Below are 24222 nucleotides of genomic sequence, written 5' to 3' on the forward strand. Positions count from 1 at the left end.
TCAAAATGAAAGGGCAGAATCCAAAGTTTAAACAACAGATGCTGAGCCATATTGATAGATCCAACAGATATAATTGTTTGAGGCTCAACAATTATATCTGAAAAGGAGTTGTGAGAGAAGAAAATGCAGTAGCTATTACCTTCTGGAAAACTCTTTCTCCCTGTGGTCTAATAAATATTGTATGAACTAACATGAAGCAATATGGTAATTATGTGATATTTACCCAGTTAGCAGGTGCACCCATTGAGGTTACTGCTCTCTGGGTTTTGTTGAGGTAAGATGTGTTTTAAGTCTTTTGGAAAAAAAATTCTCTGTTTTTTTCACCCTTTCCCATCATAGCTTCTCTTGGGACTAACATGACAAAAGAAGGTCAATTCCAGGCTGTAGCAGCACTACAAGGCACCACTGTTGCATCTGTAACAGCGAATAATGGCACAGAACCAGCGATTCCTGGAGGAGGGGGGAAAGAAGATGCCTTTTCCAAGCTAAAGGAGAAATTTATGAATGAACTGAACAAAATTCCATGTAAGTAAAACAGAATTGAAGAGACATTTCCACCTGCCAAGTCTAAAAATTCTTGGAAAATGCACATATTTTAAGTTCTTTCATTAACTCAGGCTAATGTATAAATAATGTGGTGCTTTGTTATATATAAGCAAATATGTTTGAATGCTTTTGCTCATCTAAAGGCACTGATTTTTACCTTTTTTTTTTCATTGAGACCAGAACTCTTCAGAAACTAGCACTGAGAGTTTTGGTGGGATTAGTCAGCAAAGAGACTGAGAATCTTATCTGGCAGAAAAGCAGGACAACTTCAAGTGTGATGCAGATTTAACCTTTAAGCTTGGCTTTGGGATGGGTAGCAGGCCATGTGAGGCTTCCAATCCCCTCTCCTCATAATTATGTTTAGACTAACAGTGATGACAAAGGATTTGAAAGCAAGCTTTCAAGGGCAACAAGCCAAGTACAAGGAAATTATTCTTATGACAATTGATTTGTGCTGTAGAGTTTACAAAGAGCTGTTGTGATCTTTGAAACAATCCTATAAAACAGTGAGCCAGCATTATTCTCACATTGCAGATAGGGTGGGGTAAACTGATAATGAACCTGCAGCTAAGGTTGCCAAATGGCCAGGAAAGAAATGCCCTGTCCCTTTAATAGAAGTGTAATGAGTGACAATGGGCCGTGGAAGCTCTTCATGGCATGAAGTTAAATATCATCAGATAGTTGCTTGCAAATCAAGCTGTTATTCAAGGAACAGCTAGAGATGACAGTTGCTAGCTAAAGTTGGCAACCCTAGCTAAAACACATGGGGCAATGTTCCCTCTAACTTCCCCCCTACTGAATGGAACAGTTCACATCCTGAGCAGAACAGAAGTTCTGTCATCTTAAAATGGACAATGGGCAGTGCAAGACCCTATGCAGATTGCTGCTGAGCGGAGCTTCCTGTATTGATGAGTGGCTGTTCACATGCATAGCTTAGAGGGAACAATGCAAATGGAAAGAAAAAGGCTGGAAGAGAAGGAGGATTCTGCTGCCAGCTTCCAAACCCTTCACTCTTCAAGTTAATGTAATTATTAAAATATCTTCTACCTTTCCCACCAACTACAGTGGTTTATACTTGTATGGACCATTAATCACGTGGATACTATTAGCTGTAACATGTTTTTCACTTAGTAGCTGGTAGGGTTATTTGTTGCAAGGTTATCTATTACTGTTGAAGACTGATGACTACTCAAGTATTATTGGTAGGACTGACAACCTTCAGATGAAGCCTGGAGTTCTCCTGGAATAGCAACTGATCTCCAAATTATGAACATCAGTTCCCTAGGAGAAAATGGCAGCCTTGGAGAGTTGACTCTGTGGCATCACATCCCTGTTGAGCTTCCTTCCCTCTCCAAACTGTTGTGTCCTAGGCTCAACCCCAAATCTAGGAAATTCATAATTCAGAGTTAGCAAGCCTAATCACTGGGAACACCACAGTGACAAAAATTAAAAGGCAGATGTGATTGTTATACACTGAAGGTCATAGGAAAGACATTTTTTAAAAAAAAATCCCAGTTATCCTATTCTTGACTAATTTGCTTTTTGCAGACATAAATTTGTCCATCCATTTGGGTAAAGATTGGATTGGGCCATGAAGATATGTGCTTTCTTTCCCCAAGTTAAAATTCTTTTTTGTCCTTCCTGCATCTGGGTCCAATCAGGGTGTAGGGTTACACTGGAGCAGGATAGGTGTGCATTATAACTTCCATATACACCTATTAGACAGCCAACCAGTTATGGAATTGTTATGGGCAGTTTTTGTCTTACCAAGAAAACTCTGAACAAGGATGGTCAGCAACAAGCAAGTTTACATGTTTGCAAGCATGGAGAGAACAACACCCAAGGCAGGGGCAGTCTCTGAAGTCTGTGTCGTAGCACAGCTCAATTTAAGGCTCCCGACGCCACGGCCTCTAACTGTCCCTCTGGCCAATCAGGCCACAGACGGAGGGCTCCCAGTCTTATTTTATAATCAACATATATGGACATTCCATCCTTTGCATCACACTTGGTTAATATATGCTGAAAGAGAAAATAAATACTTTATCTGCACACACAGCATTTTAGCAAACCGGTGCTTTCCAGCTGCTATGGATGAATAATTACTAATTAGGCATTTATTTTTTTAGCCTGGTCAGTTAAGTAATTGCTGATGTATACATGTTATAACCTTGTGCTTTTCTTAGGACTTTTCTCGGGTTGGGGGTCCTTTAGGGGTGGTGGTCAAGAGACCTGTATTTACCCATATCATGTATGCTTGACCTTGTTTTCGTACTGCTGTTCCTGTCTCTTCTTGTTGCTTTTTCACTCCAACCCTCATCTGCATCAGCTTCAATAAGGTGAAGATGTTAACATAGAAACCACCCAGAATTCTCTGCCTAACCATTTGTGAGAGGTTTATTCCCAGTGGGTCTTTATCATCCCCAAATTTGGATGTAATGAAGGAGGGGTCAGAAGCATTGTGCCCAGCCACACAGCTTCAGGGCCCCTTCAGCTTGCACTGTTTGTATCCTATGCTGGATAGCCCAAGCTAGCAGCCCATATACCTGTGCTGCAGCTCTCCAGTAATCTGCTGCAGTCCACCTATACTCCCCCTCTGAAGAGGACTCACCTGATATTCCCTCGCTGTTTGAGTCCCCCCCCCCCCCGACCATGCAATGCCACCTCCATCTTTAGGCCTTTGGCCTGTGACCTTTGCCATCCAGTGTGCAGCTTCTTAGAGTTGCTGGAGTTCTCTGATCCCAAAAATGAGGACTCATCACAACAATGTCTGCCCCCTGCACTCATTAGAGCACCATCTCAGCCTTCTTGCCTGGGATCCGCTGTTTACTGCTCCTGATTTCTTGGCATGCTTCCAGTGTTGGTTGTCATCTAACCAATTCAACCACTTAGTGAGGATCTTCACTGCCCGAGAAGGCCCTTGCAGTGTGTCAGCACTCCTGGCTGCTGCCATGACTTTACCTCTGGATTTCCACACTGCTGCCCTCCTCATTGTTTGATACATTGGAGGAGTAGTGGCAGGCTCTGCCTCCATAAATTATGCACTATGACCACTTGTCTGCAGAGGCAAAGTGGCAGCCACCATCACTTGACGGGTAACCCTTTTTGGCAGCATGGTGCTGAACCTAGACACAAATTATTAATGACAAACACAGTGTGAACCTATGACCCCAGACTGTAAAAACTCTATGCAGCCAGATGAGCTAACTGCGTGGCACAGCATTTTAAATACCTCCCAGTGGCTCCCCACCACCCCTCCCACTGCCCAGTTCAGGCCCATCATAGGCTCAATCTGGGAGGGGCAGGACTGATTTTCATGCCCTTGCACCACTCAGTACTTCAGCTGTCCACACAGCCAGGTGTTTCATGCCAGGCACAGCCTGCTCTGGCCCATGTCACCCTCACAAGTTCTCCTTGTCCCCACAGGGCCACAAATGAGGGTGCACAGGTAAGCCCAGATTGCCATACAGATGTGAATAAAAAATCCAAAGACATTTTTTAAAAATTGGAATATTGGCACAGTTGTATTCTTAAAGAGTATCACTGTGGCATAATGTGAGACTTTTTAATGACAGGTAATAAATTAGAAAATTAATTGATTTTTGTCTTTGAAATGGATCTAGGAAATTGGCAGCTGCAGTTTTTGCAAAATTGATAGCAAACAGCTTTGGGGCTGTCAGTCAACATTACTGCTTTCAAAATCAGTGTGTTAAAATGGCATGAAGTCCATATGTTACTAGCTTTCAGATATTTGTACACATGTGACTGATCACAGGGGAAAATTTTACTTAGAAAATACTACATATTACTTCGGCAAATATATGCTTTGCAAATGCTTTTTTGGTTAAATGTAATGGGTGGGGGTGGAATTAAATCTGAGGAGAATGCCACAGATTTAAAATCTGTGAAGATAAATTTTTAATTGACAATCAGATTAGCATTGTGAAGAATGTGTCCCATTTTCCTTTTCATGAGAGCCAATTTGGTGTAGTGATTAGAAGCATGGGTTCTGATCTGGGAGAACTGGGTTTGATTCCCCACTCCACCACATGCAGCTGCTGGTGTTACCTTGGGTCAGTCACAAGTTCTCTCAGAGCTGTTCTCTCAAGAGCAATTCTCAAAAGAGCTCCGTCATCCTCACCTACCTCACAGGGTATCATCTCTGATACTTCAAGCCATGCCTTTCATATACAAAATCCATGCATACAAACATGACACAACAGTAGTTTCCTTCACAAAGACTCCTGTTGATATCAAATAATATTGTCTCAACATAGCACCAGGACAGTCTTCCCAAACACATTCACCCAATTGCAGCTAATTTCCTAGATTTGCTTGAGCTATGTCCCCCTGACTTCAGCAGAAACTTCTTCCAACTCTATTCAAGATCAGAATTTAAGGGCATGGGGGGGGGGGGCGTGTTTGACAGTAGTTACTCATAACATGCATGCAATTTGCATAAGTGGTGTGCTCAGTGGGGGGAAGCACTGTGATGAGAAACAGGGGCTAGTGGATTGAGTCTCACCAAAGGCAAAGCTCATATATTGGCAAGCACCAATCCCAGTGTCAGTAAAAGAGAAGGAAGAAGCAGGACTACAATTTATACTGCAGAACTAGGTACACACTAATAGGGTACCTCACAGGTCACTTGAAATATTGAATAACCCTGGCTGGAAAGACTGCAAAGAGAAGCACACAGTTTGGAACAGCAAAAATTTGATATTCCTGACAGAGAGGCCTTGCAAGAGTTCCAGACACAGCTGAAATTTTGCATAATCAGAACCAGTCACTGGATATGTACCCATCATGTTGATTGACTATCTCCTTCCAGTAATTTTGCATTGCATATTTCTGTTCTTCTGCTAGATTCATATGGTTAGGACAGTAATAAATAATGTTCAGGACAGTAATAATGTTCAGTAGTAACAACAGATAGCATGTGATGATGCACATAGAATAAACTATGGATTTGAGAGATTACTGTCACTTGGGTGAACTTCAGGTTCCAGTAATTCATATGTTTGGGAAACTAGGAGTCATTGAGTGAATACTCACCCGTTCCTTGTGGGAAATCGCTCTTCATAAATGGTTGCAGTGGGTGGTATTTACCCAGAAACATGGATGTGCACTAGGGTTGCCAGATCTGTGTTGGAAAATACTGGGATACTTTGGGGGTGGAAGCAGGAGAGGATACTTTGGACTCCTTTAACAATTATTGGATCTTCAAGGGTTCAACAGCAGAATACTTTGGAGGCATTTAGCCCAGAGAAACATTTTTTGAATTATTTCTTGAGGATGATATGAGAACCTGGATTTTGTTAAAGGACTAGTTGCTGCATTCAAGGGGAAGGCAAAGGCCGTATTGTATGAATGGTGTGCTTTAATTGTTGTCTGTATAAAACTTATTAGGATATACACATTTTGAGTGTGAGAGTTAAATAATTTCTGGTGAGTTATTGCTATTCCAATTTTCTCCAGGGGAGCTGATCTCTGCCAGCTGGAGATCAGTTGTAAAAATGGGAGATCTCCAGGCCCCACCTGGAGGCTGGGAACTCTAATCCTTGTTTGGCCCAGTTGCATGTGGAGTTAAATCAGCATGATGCCATGTTGACAACACATTGGTGTCTTGCCAGCATGTTTCCAAGGGAAAAGTTTTTTCTGCACTGAGCACACTTACCCTATGCCCCCTCTGTGGGAGACATGAGCCCACTTGCAGGAAGGGTGGGATATAAATCAAAGGAAATAAACATTAATTGCAGCTGTTGAGGATGGAAAGGCTGTTGCAGGCAGGGAGGCGACATTTGCAGCAGTCCAAGTTCGAGTCAGGATGTTTCCCCTCTTTGGGGTGCATTGTCCTTGTCTCTCCTATTGGAAGAGTTTATAGAATCCAGTGTTTGCATCCTGAGTTGGAATACTGGTAAGCAATACACTGAAACAATGTTTGTGCTTCTGCTTGATGCTTGTGAAAAATGCTCCCTTATTATACTAAGTATCAGGACCAGATCTACATGTTTTTTGAGGGGGGGGGATTAAAAAATGGCACCGCCTTATGGGCCCATTCTATCTTATGGACCCTGGGCTGGTGGAGAACTTCTGTCTTCTTCAGACTAACTTCTAGGCCGAATAGCTTGGCAGCCTCTGCAAAGCAGGACGTCATATGCTGCAGAGCTGATACCGAGTGGGAGACAAGTGCAGCATCATCAGCAAACAGTAGCTCTCGGATAAGTTTTTCCATTGTCTTGGAGTGGGCCTTTAGTCGCCTCAGGTTGAACAGGCTGCCATCGGTGCGATAGCGGATGTAGACACCATCGTCATCATCTAAATCTACTGCGGCTCTTTGAAGCATCATGCTAAAGAAGATCGTAAAGAGAGTTGGCGCGAGAACACAGCCTTGCTTTACACCTGTGCCTATTGGGAAGGGCTCAGAGAGATCGTTGCAGTGTCTGACTTGGCCTCGCTGGTCTTCATGTAGCTGGATGACCATACTGAGGAACCTTGGGGGACATCCTAAACGTTCCAAGATTTGCCACAGGCCGTTCCTGCTAACGGTATCAAAAGCTTTGGTAAGGTCGACAAAAGTCACATATAGACCCTTGTTCTGTTCCCTGCATTTCTCTTGGAGCTGCCTGAGAACAAATACCAGGAAGATTATCACCCTCCTTGCATCACTGTGGGTGAATCAGTTTTGAAGACAGTCCAGCAGTTCAGCTACCTGGGGTGCATCATCTCCTCAGACGCCAAGATCGACAAGGAGATTGACAATAGACTGGCAAAGGCAAACTGTGCATTTGGCTGACTGCATAAAGGAGTGTGGAGCAACAAGCATCTGAAAAAAAGGCACAAAGATCAATGTCTACAAAGCGGTTGTGATGACAACCCTCATCTACGGCTCCGAATCGTGGGTATTATACCGTCATCACCTGCGACTCCTTGAGCGCTTTCATCAGTGCTGCCTTCGCACCATCCTCAACATCCACTGGAGTGACTTTGTGACCAACACTGAAGTCCTCAAGCGGGCGGAGGTTACAAGCATCGAGGCATTGTTGTTGAAGACGCAGCTGCACTGGGCAGGGCATATCTCCAGGATGGAAAACCACCGCCTTCCCAAGATTGCCCTGTATGGCGAACTTTCCACTGGCCATCGAAATAGAGGGGCACCAAAGAAGAGGTACAAGGACTCCTTGAAGAAATCCCTTGGTACCTGTTGCATTAACCATCACCAGTGGTCTGACCTAGCCTCAGATTGCAAAGCATGGAGGCACACCATCCACCAGGCTGTCTCTTCCTTTGAGAACGCATGCATAGCTGGTCTTGAGGACAAAAGGAGATTGAGGAAGAATTGCACTGCTACAGCACCAACCCCAAATCAGACTTTTCCCTGCAGCCACTGTGGCTGGACCTGCCTGTCCCGCATTGATCTTGTCAGCCACCAGCGAGCCTGCAGCAGACGTGGACTACTGCACCTTTCTTAAATCTTCGTTCGCGAAGTCAAGCCGAGAGATCTTATGGGCCCATAGAATAGAATGGACTCCGTACCCAATTTGGCGCCCCCTCCCTGGTGGTGTCTGGGGCAAGTGCCCCCTCTGCTCCCCCCTAGATCCAACCCTGCTAAGTGTCCTATCTCTAGAATTCTCCCACCTACATCATTCCTGTGTGCTTTCAGGATGAGCTCAGAATAAGGGCAGAAAGATATAATTTGGTGCTGTGCACCCAACCATCTAAATTATGAGCAGCCTTGCTGGGGTTTATGCATTTCTTTGATTGATTGCAGACTGAGTCTTTATACTCAGTGTGAAAGGAGGCAGTAAAAGGGCAGTTGGTTTCCTTTCCCAATGAGTTCATTGGGAGTGTTTATGCTTATACTGAAAGAACCATACGCCAGCATTGAGGGCAGAAGGTCTGAGGCGGTCCCATTCCTGTCCCCAGCGCTGCCCTTTTCTGGTCTCTGCAACACTGCAGCTGTTCCGACACCAGGCTTACAATCCAACCACCTTTCTGAAGCAGCTTTGGGTGGCTATTAAACCATCTAAAGCAGTTCCAGAATGGTGTTTGGATTGTGCCCTGAACAGTAGTATGTTGAATGCAGGGAACTGGAAGTCTTTTGTGCCTCTATCTTAAACAGGATGTAGTCCATGTAACTTTTTGGATCTTTACACCTTTACTAAGAACAAGACTGAATATTTACATTGCACTGTTTTCCTTATGCGTGGGGACAGTAGTGGGCTCAACAATTATTTTCATGTCCAGAAACTGAGAATTCTTTCTCCATAGACAAGTTCAATAATGAGCACTGTACATAGTTTATGAGCACAAAAATGCTATTTGATTGTCTTTCTGGCACAAAATATATTGGGAAGGTAGCAAGAGTGTGGAACTCTATCAATGCTGATGCACCGTAAACAATGGGCGAGTCTGCTATGAAAGGCCTAATGGAAGTGATTATATAGATTTCCTAAATTCAGCAAAGGTTTTAGTGAAATTGTTTGTACTCATTTCTTTCTAAAAAGTAGGATTGTTAAAAATCCAAGATGACAGGACTACAAGATAACTTGCTTTACTTTACAGAATAGTTTAGGAAAGCCAAATGACCACTTCTCCACTTGCTGCCGCTGGAATGTCTTTGGGTCAGCCTCTTGCATAGGTTCTCTTGAACGGGCAGTTTCTGTGAGAGTTCTCTCAGCCCTACCCACCTCACAGGATGTCTGTTGTGGGAGAGGAAGGTAAAGGAGATGGTGATTGCTCTGAGATTCAGAGTTTAGGGAGGGGTATAAATATCATCATCTTCTTCTTCTCTCCTTTGAAATCCTTTCTAAGAAAATGTTAGAAGCATCTTCACACATGCTATACTTTCCAGTTGCCATCTATATGAAGATATGAAATTGCCTTATTAAGAACATAAGAGAAGCCATGTTGGATCAGGCCACTGGCCCATCCAGTCCAACATTCTGTGTCACACAGTGTTCAAAAAACCCAGGCACCATCAGGAGGTCCATCAGTGGGGCCAAAACACTAGAAGTCCTCACACTGTTGCCCCTCCCAAGCACCAAGAATACAGAGCATCTCTTGCCCCAGACAGAGTTCCAATAATATGCTTCAGCTAATAGCCACTGATGGACCTCTGCTTCATATATTTATCAAATCCCCTCTTGAGGTTGGCTATGCCTGTAGCTGCCACCACCTCCCATGGCAGTGAATCCCACGTGTTAATCACTCTTTGGGTGAAGAAGTACTTCCTTTTATCTGTTCTAACCTGACTGCTCCGCAATTTCATTGAGTGCCCACAAGTTCCTGTATTGTGAGAAAGGGAGAAAAGTACTTCTTTCTCTGCCTTCTCTATCCTAGGCATAATCTTGTAAATCTCTATTGTGTCACCCCTCAGTCGACCTTTCTCCAAGCTAAAGAACCCCAAGTGTTTTCACCTTTCTTCATAGAGAAGGCATTCCAACCCTTTAATCATTTTAGTTGCCCTTTTCAGGACTTTTTCCAATGCTATAATAGATCCCAACAGATTATTGGTTCATCTAGTTCAATACTGGTAGGAGCTCTCCGAAATGGTCTGTCCTCCAATTTGCTACACAAGATCCTTTTTTAACAAAAATGTTTAAAAAAGATATGTTATGTTAGAGATTGTACGTGGTCACTTCCTCTTGCAAAGCAAGTCATTTACTACTGAGTCACAGCTCTGCCCCAGACTTCTAAAGTCTATAGTGTCCTATAGAGAGCTAGTTTGGTGTAGTGGTTAAGTGTGTGGACTCTTATCTGGGAGAACTCAATTGGAGGATTGGAGTAAATTTAATCTCTCATTGCTTGAAAAAATTGAAATGATTTGCTCACTTATTTTCCCAAAATTTCTTTTTCTTTTTCAGCACCTACCTATTTCAGTTCCATTTAATTGTTTTAAAGTCTGGCAAGCACAATGGAAAAACTTTATATGGAATAAAAAGTTTCCAAGAATCAGCTTTAATTTGCTAATGAAGCCTTCAAGTCTGGGAGGACTGGCACTTCCTGACTTTCACACACATTATTTGGCAGCTCAATTAAAAACAATTTTGTTTTATTCATATCCAATACCATCAAAACAATGGGTTTTCATAGAACGGGAGTATTGTCATCCTAATGCTCTTCATGAGGTGTTATGGGATCGCCCAGGAGAGAGGCCCACAAAAATAAAAGAGAACCCTTTTTGGTTGCACTGTCTTGCTATCTGGGATAGATATAGAGGGGTGTTGGCACCTGGGATCTCGCCTGTGAGTGCCTTTCTAGGTCAGACTTGATTTGCTCCTGGAAGATCTTCAAATTCCTTTAAAGAGTGGAGAGAAGTTAATGTCTTTAGACTATGTGATTTAACTTACAGGGGGAAATTATGATCACAAAAGCAGATGGAGAAAAAAAATTGGGTTCAGCATACCTTGATTTAAATATTAGCAAATATTTTCTATGACTAAGGTGAATGATTTGAAAAATGCTTTGCAAAGGGATCTTACAACTTTTGAAACAGTTATTAAAGCCGGCTTTCCTAGATTGAAGGGGGTATTGAAATCCATTTATGAGCTCTTAAAGAGAAAGAAATGGTCATTGTTATCATCGCAACAAAAGGCTTGGCATAGAAATTGCAATTTAATACTGAGTGAGTCGCAGTGGAAAATGATATGGTCTAACTGTTTAAATCAAAGTTGAACAACATTAGATTTCAAAATTACAAAGTTTTCTCAAGATGGTACATGACTTCTCAAAAACTCTATCACTGCAAGTCAGTAACATCACCAAATTGCTGGAAGCAATGTGGGGCACCAGGTTCATTTTTGCACTGCTGGTGGGAATGCCCAATTATAATGTGCTTCTGGAACAAGATTCTGCCAGTCATTAACTGTATAGCTGGAGCTACAATTCCTAATTCTCCAGAGTCTATACTCCTAAACTTTTGGGGAAATACAGAAGTTACTAAATTGCAGTAACATTTAGTAGTTTCTTTAATATTGCTGCAAAAATTGGAATAGCTCAGTACTGGAAGAAAAGGTCTGCTCCAGCACTTCGAAAGTGGTTTATAAAAGTATGAGATATCCTTGTTTCAGATAAGCTGGCATCACAAATTCTTGCATCTGATAACTCATCGTATAAGTCATATTTTGAAGAGAAATGGTTTCGTTTTTTTCAATATGTAACTTCCCAAAGTAATCCATGTTGTAAATTGCCAAGGAGATACTTGAATTTTGTTTGCTATTGTATGTCTGATGGTTTGTCTGTATGGATATACTATGGATGTATTATTTTGCAGTCTTGCTCTATTTTATTTTTGTTTTAGTTTTGCACTGTAATTTTGAGTTTCACTTTTTATTTTATTTTATTTTTGTATTACTTTGAGATTTTAATAAACTATTTAAAATTTAAAAAAAAATGAAGGGAAACCAACACTTTTGCTAGCCTTCATTTAGCAATGATCCAACAGTGTGCTTAATTTAATTTTTAAAGCACCTGTTTCTGAAATTTCATCTTTTTACCTCATCCAACATAGTAGTGTCACTTACCATTTCAGGAGGAAAAAAAAATAATTCCTTCAGCCAGATCTATGTGTAGATAAGTCGTGCTACAATCCAAGCCTCTTTTTTTGGAGGGTTAATTAAAAGTAGTGGGCCATACTTCCAGAGAAATTACAGTGTCATAAGCCTGTTGCAGATTGGGTTTCCTATGTCATTTTCCCTAAAGATGAAGAGAATTAAAACAACTGAAGAATTAGAATTCCAATATGTCTTTCCATCCATTTTAAGAGTGGAGTTGGAGCCTCATGAAATGTTCAAGATGGTTTGTCACATTGTTCTTTGTACTGTGGATAAAATGATTGGAGTCATTTTGTTACAGCGAGTCATACAATTAAAGGGTAGAGATGCTCTAAGACTACTGAAGCATGACTGTACCATTTTCTTCTCTGTTATGCAAATCCCTGTACTCTGATTGTGTGCCTGATTAGCATAATCACAGGACTTTTTTCCTCTTGAATAACTACACTGAGGCCATGTCAGTCTCTCAACTCTGATTGGCTACAATAATCCTTATGTTTTAATATTTTTCTCTCTGCAGTACATTAGAGTTTTGAGCTGTTTACCAGCCCTTCACCTCTTTAATCTCTAATGGAAAAATCCCATCATTTCAATTTATCTCAGAAACGAAGAAATTCCAGTGGCAAAAAAATGACCTGTGAATATGCTTAAAAGTGAAATTGTTATGAAATGGTTTCATGTCTTTTATATTATTATTTCTGTGAAATAAAGTCATATTCTGGAATTTTAAAAAATCTTTGATTTAAGAGAAAAGTTAAAGCACTTATAAATTCATCTCAGCTCTAAAAACTGTGGGACTTATAAATTAAGGCATGCTTTAACTTCTAATATTATACAGTCTCATGTATTATGTTCACTTACAAATTAAGCTCCAGGTATCCTCACATCAAAGGATGTACAGGTGTAGAAATACAGTGAGTGCAGCATTCCCAAGTCCTGGTAATGCATTTATGCCTGATGCATCCCTAAACAGGATTGCCAGGTTCCCTCGCTGTTTCATTGGGGGGGGGGCATTCTGGGGGTATGCAGGATATCACACATGATATCCTGATGCAATGATGTCCCCCAGAAGTGATGTAATTGTGTTGGTGATGTTGTGCATTATGCTATAGTTTTTGGGTAAACCTCTATGGTTTTCCCCTTCAAAATCATAGAGTCTGCCCCCAAACCAGAGTGTCACCACATGATGACCCGAGCATGATGATGTCACCTGGAAGTGATGTCATTGTGTTAGAAATGTCGCACAGTAATGTCCCTGTTTGGAGAGGTGGAGTTTCACCCACTGGCCAGCTAGGCAGCAGCAGATCGAAACCTCCAAAAGTGGGGGCACTGACAGTTGGTGGCTGGCAACCCTAATCTTTGAACAGCACAGTGTACAACCACCTCAGCAACAACTGTAGTGAATGTCAATGAATGGTTGATGAGTCTTTACAAGGCATAGAACTTCCTGCAATACACCTTAACTTTCAGTAAGCAATGCAACTAACAGTACTGTTTCCTAGAACAGAATTTTCAGAAATCCTAAAAAGAAATTAATTCAATAGGTATGACAGCAAAGTGGAATCTTCATGTTCAGATGCAGTTAGGGCTGCCTTGCCACAAAAGGGCAACCCCTGGAGATTGGGGATGGTGAGGCTTACCCAAATAGTATCTGTTGACCCAGTGATATCACTGCCCATATGTAACCAGAAGTGACATCATCACATTGTGAAAGGCTCTAGGATTCACTCAAAACTCTCATAAAAACTATAGGTGAATCCCCAGTCTGCCATGCAAACTTGCTAGGCGATCACACACACTCAGTTTAACCAACTTCACAATGTTGTTGTGATGATTAAATGGAGAGGAGCAGAATGATGTAAGCTGCTTTGGATCTCCATTGGAAGAATGGCAAAGTGTCAATGAAGTAAATAAATAAATACATGTTTATGATTAATAGAACTATTCAACTAATGTGTCTTAGCTAATGGAACTTCCCCATAATGAGAAATTCAAGATCCTTAAGTAAACAAAGTAAAATAGGGATAGAACACTAATGAGGAAGGAGTTCAAAGAGAAACTGATGATGTAAAGTTAAGAAGTAACATATCACATATACATACTATATATTTCTTGTAGAATATGGAAGTCCATGCATATATAAATGTTCCTGACTAATCAGGTATAAATTGAAAATTCTTCATACCTAGCAACATTTCATCTTAGTACATTTGAAACGTTTTTCACTGATATTGGAGTACATGTCATTGAATTGCACAGAATTGCTTTAAAAGTGTTTTTTTTTTCACTTTCCCAAGAATGCCTCTGTGCAGTGTGTGCATTCTGTCTGTATTCATGGCCAGCGTGTGGAAGTAAGTGAGGTAGGCGGCCACCGAAGGCACTGCTGGGCGCTCCCTCCACCCGTGCTGCTGCTCTCAGCTTCCTGGGTCGCAGACCAGAGAAGCTGAGAGCAGCCAGACAGTGTGCCAGTGTGTGCTCTCCTCCTTGCTAGCTGGGCTCAGAGGAAAAGAGTCTCACTCCAAGGCTGCCTCCTCTTGCAGAGGAGACAGCCTTGAAGCGAGGCAGAGCAGCATCACTGTCCCTTTCACCCACTCTTTTATATGAAAGAGTGGAGGAAAGAGGCAGTGTGGCCTCGCTCCCGGCTGCCTCCCCTTGCAGTGGAGACAGCCTGGGAGCTGGGCAGAACAGCCCCATTGCCCCTTTTACCTGCCTGAGACTCGGGTGGAAGAAAGAGGTGGCACGGCCTCACTCCTGGCTGCCTCTCCTTGCTGGGGAGACAGCCTGGGAGACTGGCAGAATGGCCCCATGGCCCCTTCACCCATCCAAGACTTAGGCAGACAAAAGAGGCAGTGCAGCCTCAATCTGACCTCCATAGAGGGTGCAGGTGTGAGGGGCAGCCTGAGGCGGCAAAACCTCAAGTGCTGTCCCTGTCTGTATTAGTAACTGAGAATCATGGGTCTGGATCAATTAATGCACATTCTAGAAGAATACTCCTTTCCCATACCTTACCTCCCCACAGTCTCTTATCCAAGAAATTTCTGTTGCAGCCTGGATATCAGAGACTTGCAAATGAAAAAAGGGGAACAAACCCAAGGTGGAGGAATAATTTGATCATGCACCTCTTTTGGTGTTAAAGTTAGACTCCTCTAGTCTCCAGTTTCCATTTTATAATATAATAATAATAAATTTTATTTCTATCCCGCCCTCCCCACCTCAGCAGGCTCAGGGCGGCTAACAACATTTTATAAAAACATACAATAATAATAATAAAACCTTTAAGTTTAACAATATAAAACATCAACAATAAACTTAATAACATTAAAAACCAGTTCAATAAATACAGTTATTCTGCGGTATAGTTCTTCAACCGCATTGGCGGCTCCTTAATTTCTGATCTTCCTAACAGTCCGGGTGTGCAAATTTAAAAAGGACGGTCTTGCAGGCCCTGCGGAACTGCTCAAGGTTCCGCAGGGCCCGCACCTCCTCGGGGAGTCGGTTCCACAGAGTAGGAGCCGCAATCGAGAATGCCCGTGCTCTGGTGCTCTGATATTTAATCTCCTTCGGCCCGGGGATGGTCATTAGATTTTTCCCGACTGACCTCAGTGCTCTCTGGGGTTCGTATGGGGAAAGACGGTCCCTCAGGTAGGCAGGTCCTCGGCCATATAAGGCTTTAAAGGTAACGACCAACACTTTGTACTGGACTCGGTATACAATCGGCAGCCAGTGCAGTTCACGCAGCCCCGGCTGTATATGCTCCCGTTTTGGGAGTCCCAACAACAGCCTGGCTGCCGCGTTCTGCACTAGCTGCAGTCTCCGAGTCCGGCACAGAGGTAGCCCCAAGTAGAGGGCGTTACAGTAGTCTAATCTTGAGGTGACCGTTGCGTGGATCACTGTTGCGAGGTCCCGGCGCTCGAGGAAAGGGGCCAACTGCCTTGCCCGCTTCAGATGGAAGAATGCTGACTTGGCAGTGGCTGCTATCTGGGCCTCCATTGATAGTGAAGGCTCCAGTAAAACACCCAGGCTCTTTACCTGGCGCGCTGCTTTCAATAGCGCACCATCGAAGGCCGGGAAAGCTATTTCCCTTCCCAGAGCGCCGCGACCCACGCAAAGGACCTCTGTCTTCGCTGGGTTCAGTTGAATAATCTATATAAGAATGGCTGCCACCGTCATATAAATTTGGACTTGTGACCTCCTTGTAGATACAATGGGATAAACTGTGCATTAACAATAAATAATCTGAGTTAATTTATCCTAGTTGTCCAAGATTAGCACTTTAACAGAATGGCTTCTTCTTTATATTCTGCACTTTACAATTGCTATGAATTTGATGAATGGTACCAAAGCCTTTGAACTGCCTGACATTTTAGATGTTTAAGTTGCCTATGCTCAAAAAATATGGTTGCCAAGGCTAACTCAGAAAATACCTGGGGACTTTGGGGGTGGGGCCTGGAGACTTTCCCATTCCCTAAAATAAATAAATAAATTACAGCAGTGCAGTCCCCCTGAATACAGTCTTCATTCCCTCATTCCCCAGCAGCTGGCTGCACCTCCACTCTCTCTCTCTCTTTCACACACACACTACAGCCAAAATAAACACAGTTTGGAAGCACACACTTTGTGGTCTCTCTGGGGCAATTTATTCACTATAGAAGCTGTTGAATGCTGTATACTCAACCAAGTTCTTCAGGAAAACCAGAGGTTCTCTCTATTTTCTGTGCAAACAATTTCTGAAAGGGCTGTAAAACAAACATCCAAAGGGAAGGGACTGGGCTGCTTCCCTTCCCTTTCTCACAACAGCCATGTTGTTCTGCAGGCTTGCCCCACCCCCATTCAGCCTAGCTCCAGAGTTTTAAAGGCACACATACCTTTCAAGAAGCAAGCCCTTCCCAAGTCTTCTAAGCCTTCCAAGGTGGAAAGGCACATGGTGGCTGTGAGGGCAGAACTTCCCCCTGCCAGCCAGCTAACTGAGGGTGGGAAGGAGCCTGCAAAACTGGGGGTCCCCCCCTTGGAACCTGGGGATTGGCAAGCCTAGCTCAAAAACAGTAGTCAAATCTTTGAATGTGGAACCATTCTCAGTAAAATCATTTTCATACCATCATTTGAAAATATGAGGGTTGCAGGAAAAGGCTGACTAGTGTTGATTTCCTGTTGATCTGGCCTGTGCCATTCTGATTATTTTTAGTGACTTCAGCTCACTATCCTGATAGCTCCAGTGATAGCTCCAAGGAATTCAGCCTATGGCAGCATATGCATTCATTGAACTTCCAATGGTGCTGTAGAAAGAGCTATTTATTTATCTATAGTGTTTACCATTTCCATTAAAACATTGCCTCAGTTAAAGAAACAACAACTTAATTTCTATCCCAACCTTTTCCTGAGATTGGGTTCAGGGTGGCACACATCATAACTCATCAATTCAAAGTAAAAACAGACAGTAAGTATTGATAAAATAAGCAGTGAGTACATACAATGCATTCAGATTTAAATGCAGACAAAAAAATTAGTAAAAATGGGAACAGCCAGCCATAAACAGTAGTCAGATTTTCCATTATAAGCTTATGAGAAGTCTTTCCCTGGCACCGAAAACTGTATAGGGATGTCACCTAGTAAAAGAGGTTGCCCCAAGGAGACCATTCCTTAATTCAGGTGCTACCATCAAGAAGGTCCTACTCGAGGGAAGTCACAGAATTAAACACTAGGGTAGCACTTGGAATGGGACGGAGAAGGAGTTAAATCATAATGACAATGCAATAAAAATTGTGTACCTCATTTTATCAAATGATTTCATAAACATTATATCAATGATGATTGCCTATCCATTTTTGTAGCATTTCAGATAATATTTATTTATTCATTTAAAATAAATGAATAAATGTGACTGAGGGCAGCCCTAATAAAAACACTTTTTTCAAATACTGTGTCTGCTTTTCCACGGAGCTGGTGGTGAATTTCTACTTTTAATTTATAAAAGGAATTTAATGAGATTGCCATAAGTCTCCAAAGAGCCTGTGTGATACTTCTCTGTGATTATTTCTTGAAAGTCATTACGGCTATTCTTCTGGCATTTTGCTTAGAATTTAGAGTTATGTCAAGTTAAAACAGGTCATTAAACTGAATTTAATGTTGTAGCTAGAAAACTGTCACCATGTAGCTTATTAGATTTATTTTCAAGACTCTAGTTGGGATTTTCATCTTTAAAGTACTAAGATTTGTGTGCTAGAAATTAAGTGATAAGGCTGTGTTTCTGCATAGAAGTGGGTTCAATGCCACATACACCCCAGAGGCCTGCTTAAGACATAAGTTTTAAAGTAGTATTTATGGGAATGCAACTTCTTTTGTCTTTCTGCAAATTACCTGCACACGTGTGTAATGAATTATGGATGATTTTATTGTAAGTGCTTTGAAAAAAGAAGTACCGGTATGTATGCAATAGTCATGTTAGAGTTATAATGAGCAGTAAATTGAACTCAGAAGTTATTTGCAGCCTATTCATATGCAATAGGACACCCAGTAACAGGGTCTGATAGAGTTAGTTTAAAATCAGGGTGAAGATAACCTATAGAAAAGGATTTTGTTACTAAAGAAAAATAAATCATCTTTGGCTCTGTCATTTATTTGATATGACAGATAAAAATCCGGAATTTCCCACAAAATAGTAGGATTTTATAGTATATCAAAAAGTTTATAGACTTTAAAGGTAATATGTACTACTTTTGGATACTTGCAGGTATGATGAATTATACTTTTTTTTTCTCTCTTGATGTAGTAATAAATGTAATCTACTCTTTTTAAAAAAACAAACAAAAAAGAACAACTGCAGACAATGTCTGCTGTACCAGTCTTGAATATGTGTTGTTCAGGTGTACACATCTGTAAGTTGCAAACCTACTTTTGATTCATGTACATTCATTACAGATACCTTATGGTCAATGCTTTGAGCCTAAGACCCAGAGGAACATGAAGCAACTGGACACTGTGAGCTTTTGTATAGAAGTTGCTTCACGCACTAGTCAAGAACATGTGAAAGCACAGACTGAGGGCTATGTGCTTGTCTACAAAACTATAATTTCCCCCAGAAAAATGACTACAACTAAAAAAAAAATACAACTTCCCCCCCCAAAAAAAACTACTAAAAGAACAGAGAGATAGCCATATACAGTGCTCAGTGTCAGCCTACTATCTGGGAAGTCTAAATTCAAGACCCCCCCAATCAAAGGAAAATGTGAAAGAAAAAATTAAGGAAAATTTGCTGGGTAAACCTGGGGTGGAACGCACACTCAGCCTCATTTTGATATTTCTTTTCTAAATAGTTTACATGCTTTCCTATTGAGAAAGACTGGAGGGCACGAGTACAGTGAAAAAGAGGAGGGGAACGCAGTTACACCTATAACAAGCCCAACTAAACTCTCTCTCTCTTTCTCTGTAGCAAGGCAAAAAGCTCATACCTTCACTAAAACGTTGCTAGTCTTAAAAGCACTCTTTGTAGCTCTCCTGATGGTGGGAACTGGCAAAGGAAGCTCTGGCTCTTTCTTTCATTCCCTGGGGCATTCTCGAGGTGACCATGGCATGGATTACCATTGCTAGGTCGTCATGTTCCAGGAAACGAGCCAACTGCCGAGCTTGCTGGAGATGGAAAAAGGCGGATTTGGCAGTGGCTGCAACTTGGGCCTCCATTGTCAAAGAGGACTCAAGAAGCAATCCCAAACTCTTGACCTTAGGGGCCAGTATCAGCGGCACCCCATCAAGAGTTGGTAAAGGGATCTCCCTTCCTGGACCACCCCGACCTAGATAGAGAACCTCCATCTTCATTGGATTTAGCTTCAACCGACTCTGCCTGAGCCAAGAGGCTACAGCTTGAAGAGTCAGGTCTAGATTATCAGGGTACAGTTGGACTGGCCACCCATCATTAGATAGAGCTGGGTGTCATCTGCATATTGGTGACATCCCAGCCCATACCTCCTGACAATCTGGGCAACATATAGATGTTAAATAACATCGGGGATAGAACCGCACCCTGTGGCACACCACATATAAGCGGGTGCCTTGGGGATGATTCTTTCCCTATGACCACCCTTTGTCCCCAACCTTGGAGAAAAGAGGCCATCCATGTAAGGATGACCCCGGATCCCCGCATTGATGAAGCGGCTAGACAGTAGCTGATGGTCAACTGTATCAAATGCAGCTGACAGATCTAATAGCAACAGCACTGCTGAGCCACCCCAATCCAGATGTCGCATGAGGTCATTCATGAGGGCAACCAGAACTGCAATCCCTTTAATTACTCTTTAACTTTGACTTTCTAGTGGTCCCAAAAATCCCAAACATTTTTGGGATTTTCAGAGCTTGGCCCTTTTGGATAGCCCCCCCGCTCCAACCCCCCCCCCCAATCTATATCCAGCTGAAAGAATATTTGTAAAATACCGATAAGGCATTTTTGATTTTTTTTTCAGCTCAGATTTAGCCAAATGCACACCACTAGTCTGAATGCATATTTGGATCAAAAGGGCATATCCATGTGCAGAAGGATTTCTGTCCACTGACTTTTAGCTTTCTTAACTGTCTTGTTCTTGCAACCCCAAAACATTCTCCAAACGTCACGGCAGGACAGAGAGGCAGTCCACAAGTAGAAATCACTCACCTGTAGAAATGTCCTGTTGGACCTGAGTGTGAATTTGGTAGATTAACCAAAGTGTGTTTCACGAATTACAGTTTAAATAAAGCAGTTTGTTCTGGTATCTGAATGTAGCTTAGGTTTAGAAATAGCCTCCTATTGTATATATTTCCTCTATTCTATTCCAAATTTTATCAGTCTGTTTGGAAAAACATTTTTAACGTGTCCATATCAGAATTTGCTCTTGGCTTCCATTATGCCACAAGATAACAGCTGACTTGAACCATGTGCAAAGAAAAAAAGGACAACAAAAAATAAGACAAATTTATTATTCGTAACCTCCAATCTGGCATATCCTTTTTAGATTGTACCTCTGTGATAATAATTACTTTGCATGAAACTACTCCAGAATGCCAATTTCTAAACTGTCTTGTCTTGTGAAACATTTGTTGATAGGTTTTAAGTCCCGAGATTGGGTTTGGTGTCCAAGCTCACAGGGAAAAAAAGGTTTAAAAAGAAAGATTAGTAGATGAAAGAAAATGTCTAAAGTATTTCTAACTCAAGCATGTCATCTGGAATTATAAAAAGCCTTGGAGATAAAAAAAAATGTAAAAACTGACTAGACTGATAATAACTGTCAGCCAGCCATGCATATGTTGAACAATGATTGTGTATATGGAACTACTTAGCCGCATCACCTTCCAGCATATAAAATATACCACATTCAGGAAGAAAGAGACTAACTAGGGAAAATGAAAAGTCTTTTTCCATTGCTAAATTAATGCATACATTTGAAGGTGCCAAATCTTAAATTTCAGCATCTAAATAACAGCAAATTTTTATGGCTTTATTTTTTAACCTAATTTTACACATTAAACATTCACAAGATGAGGGAATTTATATGGTATATTCCAGTTATATGGATTTTTTTTTTGCAGTCCCAATAAATATCAATGATGGGCAGTCCTGAATGGCTGTGCACACTTTCTGCAAGTACAACAAAATCATTTAGAGTTTCCATCTCATCAACAGAAAATCATTTGACTGATGAGTATTTCTTGCTGCTGGCTTCATGATGGAATCTATTGCTGGGTTCTTGTTGCTGGTTTTTGTTTTATTCTGTAATATTCTTTTAAAATTGTTGTAAACTGTCTTTGGATCTTCTACAGAACTGAAGGAGTAAAAAAAAAAATTAGTACATAATAAAATTGTTTTGCTTGTATGATTAAAATTGCTGTGCTTGTTAATTTTTGAGTAATAAATAATGCCACATTCAGGAAACTCTAATAAACTCTTATTCAGGAAACTCTAACAAGAAAAGCTTTAGTGAATGCATGAACCAGACCTATCAAATTAAATATTCTCTACCAGAACCAGCTCTCCAGTGACCCAGCAAGAGGTCTTGGCAATCATGTATCACCTCTTAATTTTTAACTAACGCTGGGGACCTAGGGCCTTCTGTGTGCAAAGCAGATGTTCCAGCACTTAGTGGTAGCGTCACCCTGGCATTTAATATGAAATATGTGAGAAATATGCAACCTGTAACCAGTTGTACCAGCTCACCCAGAGATCCTTCCATTCCTTGATATCAAAAAATCTGTAATTTCCAAAATTCCAAGCCAATGTATCAATGTTGTAAGATTTCATCTCTAGCAGCCAGCAACATCACTTCTTGGCTACAGGGATGTCTTTGCCTCCCTGTCTGCTACCCTTTTGGGTGCAATTCTGAGGGGGCGGAGCTTGCTGCTGTAACGGCATCACAATCCGCTCCCTACCTTAGTTTTCAACAGACGATCGGTGGAGGCAGGGGAGCTTTTAGCTCACTCCTGCTTGGATCGTCTCAGTTTCCCCTAAGCAGAGATCAGGTGACTGAGAGGGCTGGGCAGGAGCACTTTTGGCTCGCTCCTGCTTTGGCTTGTCAGTTTCACTCCCTGCTTTCCTGCAGGCTGTACTGATCGGGTGTCTGATAAGGCCCCAGAGGCCTTTCTTTCCTCTGCATTGTTACAGTGAGCTGGAGATCCGGGCTGTGGCACAGGAGATATGGCTCTCTGATTAATGGCCTGTTTAAACTTCACACATCCTTTCTTCCCTCTCCCCCCCCCCCTTTTTTTCTTCTTAAGAAGGGGATTTGGCATTGTGCTGGTGGTATTGAAACTCTTCTTAAAGGGGTGGGGAGGGGTGGGGAGCTTCCTTTGCTACCTCATTGCTTGTGGGTTATCATCCCCCCCCCTTTTTTTTGGTTCTGGGTCATTGCCATTTTTTCGCTCTCCTTTCTGTTGTTAAAGGATTGGGTAGTGTGTGCTATGAAAAGCCAAACACCAGTTTGGTGTAGTGGTTAAGTGTGCAGACTCTTATCTGGGAGAACCAGGTTTGATTCCCCACTCCTCCACTTGCACCTGCTGAAATGGCCTTGGGTCAACCATAGCTCTGGCAGAGCTCTCTCAGCCCCACCCACCTCACAGGGTGCCTGTTGTGGGGCAGGAAAATAATGGAGATTGTGAGCCACTCTGAGATTCAGAGTGGAGGGAGGGATATAGATCCAGTGTTGTTTTATTCTTCTTGATTTACAGAGGACCTTAGCTGCCTTGCTGGATAGGCATCTTTGGCCTTCTGAGGCTTAGCGGGGCTGTGTCGGCCATTTTCGGCTCCCCTTGTGGTTTTTCTTTCTTTTTCATTGGTAAAACAATTTTTATTAGTAACATACGGTAGTAAATCTATATCTATATCTTACATCTTTAAAAATTTCTTTTATCTACCCCATATATTACTTTCCACCCATCCCTCCCCCCGTTACTTGACCCTCGCCAGTGTTATTTACTTAAAAAATATTAAAGGTACCCTTAACTATTAAAAAAAATTATATTCTTCTTTTTAAAGCTTAATTATTATCAAAAATTGTCCAATGTCCTCTTATTTTCTACTCTTTTTCTATATATCTTCTAAACTTTTTCCGCTCCATCTTAAAAACTTCTAAATCATAGTCTCTTAATATTCTTGTTAATTTGTCCATTTCACTCCATGTCATAACTTTTATAATCCAATCCCATTTCTCTGGTATTTTTTCTTGCTTCCACAACTGCACATACAATGTCCTAGCAGCTGAAAGCAAGTACCAGATTAAAGTTCTATCTTCTTTTGGAAATTTTTCCATTTGTAATCCCAATGTTTTTCTTTCTTGGGTAAGAGGGCAGCCATTTTAGGAGCAGTAGAGCAGCAGGCATTATCAGCTTCTCTGTTGGCTTTATTTCAAGAACAAAGGAAAAACCACTTTGAGTGCTGGGTAGCAGCAGCCATTTTAGTGCCAATTTTTGAGTGGCTTTGCTTTTAGTTGGGTTTGCGGGTATTGTTAAAATGCCTGGTTAAAAAAAAGGGGGGGCATAGGGCGATCCAAGGGAAAACATCCCGCACCTAAGGCCCTACCTAAAAGGCCATCTCCCCCCTTTATCGTCCAGCTGACGAGGGTGATGAGGTGGTAAATAGGGCCATTTTGCAGCGGCTTAGGGCTCTGGAGCA

At 41.8% G+C, this 24222-nt stretch overlaps 1 protein-coding gene across 2 annotated transcripts in view; it reads left to right on the forward strand.

Moving 5' to 3' along the window:
- The window catches only part of SYT1 (synaptotagmin 1), a 668825-nt gene that overhangs the window by 358037 nt on the left and 286566 nt on the right, over positions 1 to 24222 (forward strand). For both annotated transcript variants that reach the window (XM_060245124.1, XM_060245125.1), the window contains one exon: positions 340 to 525. In XM_060245124.1, the coding sequence (XP_060101107.1) occupies positions 357 to 525 (169 nt within the window). In that variant the 5' untranslated portion in view covers positions 340 to 356. The remainder of the gene's footprint in view (positions 1 to 339; positions 526 to 24222) is intronic.

This window comes from Heteronotia binoei, chromosome 8 (genome assembly GCF_032191835.1).
Source record: "Heteronotia binoei isolate CCM8104 ecotype False Entrance Well chromosome 8, APGP_CSIRO_Hbin_v1, whole genome shotgun sequence".
NCBI classification, from domain to species: Eukaryota; Metazoa; Chordata; class Lepidosauria; order Squamata; family Gekkonidae; genus Heteronotia; species Heteronotia binoei.